Here is an 8,754-nt window from a genome sequence, read left to right as displayed (position 1 = left end):
GATCATATGAGCGAGACTAATGTCCCTAGACATTTGATTTACATGATGGGCAAGGCAAAAAAAGGTAACAATTTCTGTTTGCGCAGTGATTCTTGACCTGAGAGCAAAGATCCTTTGACTTTTAAAGGTGTATTTTTTCCCATCCTTTGAATTTTAATCTGTTTTTGTCTCTGTGTGTGAGATGAGTTTCTTGCAGAGAGCATATTGAAGGATCTTGTTTTGTTATCCATTTTGCCACCCTTAACTTGTCCATTTAATCCATTTACATTCAGTGTAATTATCGATTGGTATGGATTCATTGCTGCCATTTTATGTTTTTTTTTGTGGTGATACTGCTTTTTTTGTTCTGCTTGTCTTCCTGTGCTGAATTAATGCTTTTTGTGTTCATTCTTGTCAGTTTGCTCTCTTTTTTTAATATTTCTGTATTCTTTGTGTATTTTCATTTTCTTTGTATGTTGTGAATTGTTATTTTTCCTTGAGGATAACTTACATTCCATTAACTTTTCCTCCACTTAGTGCAGTCTATTTTATCTTGTAATCTATCTGAACTTCTCACCATCTCTATATCTGTTCCTACATATTTACCTTCTTTCACATTGTAATTGTTTTATCATAGACTGACTTCCTAGATCCTCTGAATTTGTTCTTATAGTTTTGTTCTGTTCCTGGCTCTTCCATTTGTCAGTTGAGTTCCAGGAGGTGTTGTCACATGTGTCAATTTCTGGTTGTTTTCTGTTCTTGTTGGTTCTCAGTCCACAGAACTCCCTTTAGGATGTTTTTGTTGACTTTGGCAAAATCCCTTAGTTTCTGTTTATCCTGCAATGTTTTGATTACAGTTGATTGGTAACTTTCTTGGATAAAGGGATCTTCATCGGCAGTTCTTTCTTCAGGGTTTTGTATATGTCTTCCCATTGCCTTATTTATTTATTTATTTTAAATGTTTTATTGTTAATTAAAGGAACTCTAGTAGAGTAGTGGTTATGAATCTCCGCGGAAGAAAGATAAGGCTTTCTGCTCCTGTAAAGATTTACAGCCTTGGAAACCCTGTACAGGGTTGCAATGAGTCTGAACCGACTCGACGGTACTTAACAACAACAATAGCATTGTTAATTATGTGATAGTTTACATGGGAGAACATTAATTTTACCTTCAGCTTATTGTATATCGTTTCATTGTCATGGTTACAATCCCTTCTATGCTTCATCAACCAACCAAAGGGTATACACTACAAGCCTGCCCCCCGGTCATCAGCACACAGTCCCTCTTCCTTTCTGTGTCTAGAGTCCCCAGCTGCTCCATCTCTCCATGTCATTGTCTGTGCCTCCATCTCCGGTATCACTGCTTCTCTGGGTAGGGTCCCACTCTGTACTCTTCTTCCTTGATGGTCTCAGGGTCTTCTGCTCCTAGACTGAAAAGTTAACCACTCCCCTCCTTGCTACCAAACCTCTGCCTTTACATTTCCAACCCTTACAGTCAGTCCTGATAATAATTATTCACGAGCTCTGGTAGCATAGTGGTTACAAATCGGGCTGCGAACTGCAAGGTCAGCAGTTTGAAACAACCAGCTGCTCCGCGGGAGAAAGATGAGGCTTTCTGCTCCCGTAAAGATTTACAGACTCGGAAATCCTGTCAGGGTCACTATGGGTCGGAACCGACTCGACAGTACTTAACAACAGCAACAAAAATTGTATCACAAGAGACCTATCCGCATTTCATTTCATCAGCCCTGCCTAGACAGATTGGATAGTATTCATTGGAGATTCTACCTTCCTTCATGTCCTCTAGATCTAGGTTCCCTCTTGAAAGCTTGTAAGCTAGTCACTTCTTGCCTTTGTACTCCCCCCACCCCTCCCCATTTTGGGTGGCCAATGTCCAAGTTGCCCATCACTGTCTACTCTGTGTATGGAGGGGGTGGAAATGATCCTTGATTTAAAGATTTGTTCCCTCTTTTGATTCCCATTGCCTTTTTGCCTGTTTGGTTTTTGTTGAGATATCCGAGGTCAATGTGATTTACTTGTCTTTGTATGTTATACTTCCTTTTGTTCTAGGTGTTTTTAGATTTCTGTCCTTATCTTTGATTTTGGAGAGCTTGATTATAATATGTCTTGGTGATTTTCTTTTAGAGTTTATCATTTTTGGGGTTCATTGAGCTTCTTGAATGCTTATCTTTTCACTTTTCAGGATGTTAGGGAAATTTTCTTAATCAGCTCTTTAACTGTCTCCTCTGTGGAATTGTGTGATCCTTCCTGTTCTGGAATGCCGATAATTCTTAAGTTTTTCCTCTTCTTGTTGTCCAACATGAATCTTAGACCATTTTCAGGTTTTTTAAAATCTTTTTTTCTGCTTGCTCTTCTATCTTAGTAATATTGAGAGATTTGTCTTCTAGCTCACTAGTTCTGTCTTCCATCTCTTCTATTCTGCTCCTTTGCCCTTTCAAGTGTATTTTTGTCTATTTCTGATATTCTGTTATTGATTGTTTGGACCTTTTTCTGTAGGTTCTGAATTGTTACCAATGCTGTATCTATCTTATTTGATTGTTCCTGTAACTCTTTTCTGACTTCTTCCTCATTTTTCTCTACTCCATGGTAAAGTGTTTTGAAACATTTTATTATGATTTTCCTGAATTTCTTCTAATGCCTTACCAGGGCCTCCCCTCCTTCCAGAATGGAGTCCAGGTCTACCTCTAGGTCATTTGTCTCAGACCTTTTATCTTGTTTCTGGACATGTGCTCATATGGTCATCTGTTTTTGATTCTTAGACATGTATATTGTTTAGCTGTGGCCTTAATACTTAATTGAGTGTGTGTTTTGGTATTTTTTAAAATGCTTTTTGATATCCTCTTGGTAGATGTGATCAGGAGGTGGGCTTCCCTTTTCACTCTTATAGCTTAACTTAGAGTAACTTTTGCAGGCATTGTCTGCCTCTCAGGTGTATGGCAGTTGGTATTGATTCTTGCCTGAATTGTGGGTTTTATAGGGTGTGATTGTAGTTTGACTATGTGGTAGCAATTTCTGTCTCATCTAGGCTAATATAGGGATAGAAAGCATCCCCTAAAAGTAAAAGGGCAACCAAAAAGAATAAGATAGTAACAGCAGAAAGGAAAACAAAACAATAAAAACAGATTGGATACTATAGTCTATAATCATAGAAACAAGAGAGGAGAGAGCAAGAAAAAAAGAGAAAAATCTGTAGCCTAATATGAGTATGACATTTTATCTTTCTGCTTCTTGTCTTCAGGGCCGCCTGATAAATTTCAAGATGCCACTGTTGGTTGTTATGATGTACCTCATGATCTAATTTTCAGCCTTTTTGTTTTTAGTCTCTCTTCCAATCCACAAGCTGTGTTCTGGCCTTTCCCTATTAATAAACATTTAAGGGCCAGTGTGGCACTTTTGCTCTGCTGGTTGGTTTTAAGTGGGGACTGTCTCTTTAAATGCTGAGAGGATCTGTGCTCATGTATAGTAGAAGAACCCTCCAGTGGTGGGGGTCGGGAGTATCCACTCTCTCAGGAACCTCTGTAGTCATCCTAATGGAGGTGTGCAGACAGCGATAGGCCAATGAACAGATACCAAGTAATTCAGAACAAAACAAAACAAAAAATGTTATCCATCTTTGTCTCTGAGGTTCCCACAGGTATCAGTCAATGAAACTGTCTACTATTGCTAGTATATAAAATAGTGATTTTGTAGCTTCTAGTGTCAGAGCAACATGCAAGCCACCACAATATGGGCAAATGGTGACAAAATAGAGAATTAAGCTACATTAGTCCCTAAATGATTAGACTCTATAATTCTGAGTCTTTATTAGATATGTGATATTAATAGGATAAAACATGAAAATAAATAAGGTACTAGTAAGCTTGGTTTTACTTTTCAGTGCTGCGTAAGTTAACTGTGAATGGATTTGTGGAGCCTCATAAGAATATCGAGGTGATGGTAAGTATAGAAGTAATTTATTCCTTGTGACTAAGTGATGTATTAAAGTATATTTACTAAGGAACTTTTGGGCATTCGTTAAGAAATATTTATTAAAGTAATATCCTAACTTTTTTTTTTTTTAAAAACCATTCTGTGTATCTTGTAGGTTTTCATACATCAATGTTGCTATGGAGTGAAAGAAAGGAATTAATAAGCCCATGATATTTCTCAATTTAATATAACATCCTTGTGAATTTGGATGTTATTTGTAACATAATGAGGCATATTATAGACAGTTATATCTTTGACTATTTTGTTTGCCTTTTTCTTTTTATGTATTTAAAATGAACTTACAGTGATTTTTGTCTTATAACAATTAATACATACTCTTTGTAAAGAATTAGAAAAATATATTTCTATATATTATAGGGGAAAAACTCTATTCATAAACTTACTATAAGTTGTGGTGTATGTTTTTTCTTGGTATATGACCATCTACAAAAGCATGTATAGCTGTTTTTTTCCCTAAACAAATTTGGATTATATTATATTTGCTTATATTAGTTCTCGGACTCCTGGTGTGGTTTTGTGGGTTAACGCACTGGATTGCAAAGTTGGTTTGAACTGTAAGGTTGGAGGTTCGAACTCACTGGTTGGTCCTCAGAAATCATATACAGGTTTGCTATGGGTTGGAATCGACTCGACAGAACTTATCTCATACTTTGGACATATTGTCAGGAGGGACCAGTCGCTAGAGAAGGATATCATGTTTGGAAAGGTGGAGGGTCAGAGAAAAAGAGGAAGACCCCCAACGAGACAGATTGGCCAAGTGGCAGCATCCGTGGACTCAAGTGTGGCAACAGTAGTGAGGTTGGCTCAGGATCGGGCAGTGTTTCGTTCTGCTGTGCGTAAGGTCACTATGAGTTGGTACCAACTCGATGGCACCTAACAACAACAATAATAACAACAGTTGGTTCCAACTCATAATGAACCCTGTATTTAGCTTTATTGAATCTTTTAGGAGCAGAAAAGCCTCATCTTTCTCCCATGGAGTCGCTGCTGAGCTCCATCAACCACAGACATTTGGTTCACAGTCCAGTGCTTTTTGATTGTATGGAGACACTGTGCTTGTTGTTATGGACTGTTGAGGTTGTTGTTGAGTGTTGTAGACTTGGTGGTTGTCGTTAAGTAGTGTGGAGTCAGTTTGGACTTATAGTAACCCTGTGTAGGGTTTCTGAGGAGCGCCCAGTGAGTTTGAACCATAGATCTTGTGGTTCAAACTGACCTTACAGTCCAGTGCTTATCTTACAGCGCCATACCTGGACTCCATGAAGTTGTTTAGCTCAGCTAAATCTTAGCATTCTGTGGATTGCTTTAGGGTCTGTTCATGAACAGAGGTAAACGTTATCTAATGGATTCTTGTTGCTACGTGCTGTTGAATTGGTCCTGACTGATAGTGACCCTTTATATGGTTTCCAAGGAGTGGTTGGTGAGTTTGAACTGCTGACTTTGTGGTTCAAACTGACCTTGTTATCCTGTGCTTTGGCCCACAGTGCCACACTAGGACTCCAGTGGAGTCTTAGAGCCTGCCTTTTAAAATTCAACCAGTACCACCTTTTTTTGTTGTTTTGTTTTTATACCAAAAAACCCAGTATATATTGTGTATCAGAGTGGTGTAAAAATGGTCCTTTTTGCTAAGTGAGTTTAAAAATCACTATTTATGCATCAACTTTGATGGCGGTTTTGTTTTATAAAATTATTACTCATTTTAAAAAGTTTTAAAATATAGAAAAAAATTTAAATGCTCACTTTCCAGAGTATCACTTTAAAATATAGAAAAATATTTAAATTCTCACTTTCCAGAGTATCACTACTATTAAAACTTGTATCTTTTAAGATATCTTGTGCACATTCTTCCACATATACGTTCTCTTTTTCAATTTGTATAAAATTTTATATACATAGCATTTCCTTACATGCTTCGCCAACCCCTCAAATTCAGTGTATTATGGATAGTTTTTCCATCAGTAATAATGATGTAGGTCATATTTTTAAATGATTGCATGACATATCTGTATCATCATTGTTAGTAATGATAAGTAAAGATAAAATTAATATTGTTGTTGTTGTTGTTAAGTGCTACCAAGTTGATTCTGACCCATAGCATCCCTCGTATAGGGTTTCCAAGGAGCAACTGGTGAGCTTAAACCACCGACCTTACATTTCAAACAACTTTGCATTAGGCCACAGAGCCACACCAGGACTCCAAAATTAATATAGAATACCTGTAATTTACTCACCCAGTTACCAATTGGTGCACATACAGCTGGTTTATAATTGCTAATAAATGATGCTGGAATAGTTATTTTGATATATATGTGTTTTAAGTACTTTTAAAATTATCTAAGATAAATTTGTCAAAATGGAAGTGTTGGGTTAATGTGTATACACATTAAAAATGTTGAAATTGAAAGTTAAAAAAATTGTTGCTATGTATAATAATTTTCCAGAAGATATATAAAAAGTTAACATCAATTAAAAATGTAGATTTAAAAATTTATATATATTGCTGTATTGCCAAAAATGTTCCAAAACTTTAAATGGACAGCAATTCCCCCTCTCCCCTAAATCTTTCCTTATTATAATTTTGGTTGTATTACAGCAGGGAATTTATTATTCATCTCAGTGTTTGGAATAGACTGCCATGTAGTAAGCAGTAAATAATTATTTGTTGATTGAATGAATATGTTAAAAACAATATGTTAGAAGGGTCTAATTATTTTTAAATGTAATACTCATTTTAAGTTTTAAAAAATATATTAACGAAAAGTGATTGTGTTCATTTTTCTTTTTTTCATTGAAGTGAATTGATGTGACTCATATTCCTACAGGAATTCTGGTGTGGCACTATAGGATAAGCACTGAGCTGTTAACCTCAAGGTCGGTGGTTCAAATCCACCAGCTAGCCCTTGGAAATGTTATAAAAAGTTACTATGAGTTAGAACTAACTCTACAGTGCTTAACAACAACAAAATAGTCCTATATTTTGAAACAGTGGTTTTCATTGGATCCAGGTGATAAAGAGCGATGATTGCATTTTTGTTTTTTTGAGGGCTAGTGTTCTATTACTTGATGTTAAGAATTTTTGAGTTAATTAATTGGCACCACATATTCATATCCTGTTGTGTTTCAGGATAAGCACTGGACTGCAAGGTTGGTTTGAACCTCAAGGTTGTTGTTTCAAACTCACCAGCCACTCTTTGGAACCACTATACTGGGTTGCTGTGAGTTGGAACCGAATTGACAGAGCTTAACAACATTTCACTTATTTAGTTGTTGAGATTTTATTATTGCCAAATATTGTTTCTGTGTATTCTAGGATCTGAAAATAAAGTTCTGCATCTCAAGGAGCCCACATTCCAGTGGGGGGAGACCAGTAATAGGGAAAATAAGATGGGATTTTAAAAGTTGTGATGAAAAATCAGAGTAAGGAGGATAGAAACACTCCTTAATCAATTATTTATTACAAAGTGATTTAGGTAATAATGAAGAGATAAAATATTACAGTTCTTGTGGAAAACTTATAATATATTTTGCTTTCTATCGTTTTAACTTATTCTTACTCTATTAATTTTTTCTGAGGCATTCCGTATGTTTTATAGTAACTCTGAAAAATTATAAGGCAAATATTTATAACAGAATAAATTGAGACACTTAAAAATACTCTTTTCTAGGGTTTTTTACATGGAATATTTGAACGTCTAAGACAATTTCTGGATTGCAGTAAGTACTCTTATGACAGTGTTTTTTACTTTAGAATTCTTATTTAGAAATAACTTTTGCCTTACAAATCTGAAGATAATGTTTTGACCAAGTATCCCATTTGTTGATCATATGGGTAGGCTCGTGGTAGCTGGAAAGATGTTGGAGATATATAGATATGTGTCACTTACCGGTTATTTGCATAATGTGTGATTTCATGTATGTCCATGGTCCTATAAGGTATCTTTTTTTTTTCTTAAATAAAAGGAAAGGCAGCTCTTGTTTTATTATTTCTCTCTAGTGGTTTTAAGGAGTCCTAGTGTGTGGCACTGTATGATAAGCACTGGACTGCTTGCTAACCATAAGGTTCACACCCATCAGCTGGTTCTTGGAAACTCTATACCAGGTCACGATGAGTCAGAACCGACTCTGTGCTACCTAACAGCAACAACAATGGTTTTAAAGGGCTGCGAACAGCAAGGTCAGCATTTCGAAACTACCAGCTGTTCCGGGGGAGAAAGATGAGGCGTTCTGCTCCCGTAAAGATTTACAGCCTTGGAAACTCTGTACAGGGTCACTATGAGTTGGAACTGACTCCACGGCACACAGCCACCACCACAAGTGGCTCTAGGGAGTCCTGGTGTGGTGCTATGGTTTAATGCGCCAGACTGCTGCAAAGCCATTCGAACCGCAAGGTCGGTGGTTCAAGCTCACCAGCAATTGCTCAATTCGCAGCCCGATTCGTAACCACTACGCTACCAGAGATCCTTCTTAACAACAATAGCAATGTTTTTTGCTATTGTTGCAAAAAAAAAAAAAACCAAAAACATTGCTATTGTAATAATAGCAATGTTTTTTTTTTTCCTTAAATGTTTTATTGTGAATTATGTGATAGTTTACATGGGAGAACATTAGTTTTACATTCATTCTATCATATATATCGTCTCATTGCCGTGGTTACAACCCCCTCCATGCAATCCTTCCCCCGTACCCACCAGGTCTTCAGCACACAGTTGCTCTCCCTCTCTGGATCTAAAGTCTCCAGCTGCTCCATCGCTCCACATCATCATCTCTT

At 36.7% G+C, this 8,754-nt stretch overlaps 1 protein-coding gene across 1 annotated transcript in view; it reads left to right on the top strand.

Annotated features, from left to right (window-relative positions):
- The window catches only part of IPO11 (importin 11), a 295,618-nt gene that overhangs the window by 88,474 nt on the left and 198,390 nt on the right, over nucleotides 1-8,754 (top strand). Inside the window, exons 6-7 of the mRNA XM_006876193.1 lie at nucleotides 3,877-3,935; nucleotides 7,652-7,700. Coding sequence (XP_006876255.1) covers nucleotides 3,877-3,935; nucleotides 7,652-7,700 — 108 coding nt within the window. The remainder of the gene's footprint in view (nucleotides 1-3,876; nucleotides 3,936-7,651; nucleotides 7,701-8,754) is intronic.

This window comes from Chrysochloris asiatica, unplaced genomic scaffold (genome assembly GCF_000296735.1).
Source record: "Chrysochloris asiatica unplaced genomic scaffold, ChrAsi1.0 scaffold00362, whole genome shotgun sequence".
In the NCBI taxonomy this organism is placed as follows: Eukaryota; Metazoa; Chordata; class Mammalia; order Afrosoricida; family Chrysochloridae; genus Chrysochloris; species Chrysochloris asiatica.
The sequence above is the reverse complement of the archived record's forward strand: the minus strand, read 5'-3'. Positions and strand labels throughout refer to the sequence as shown.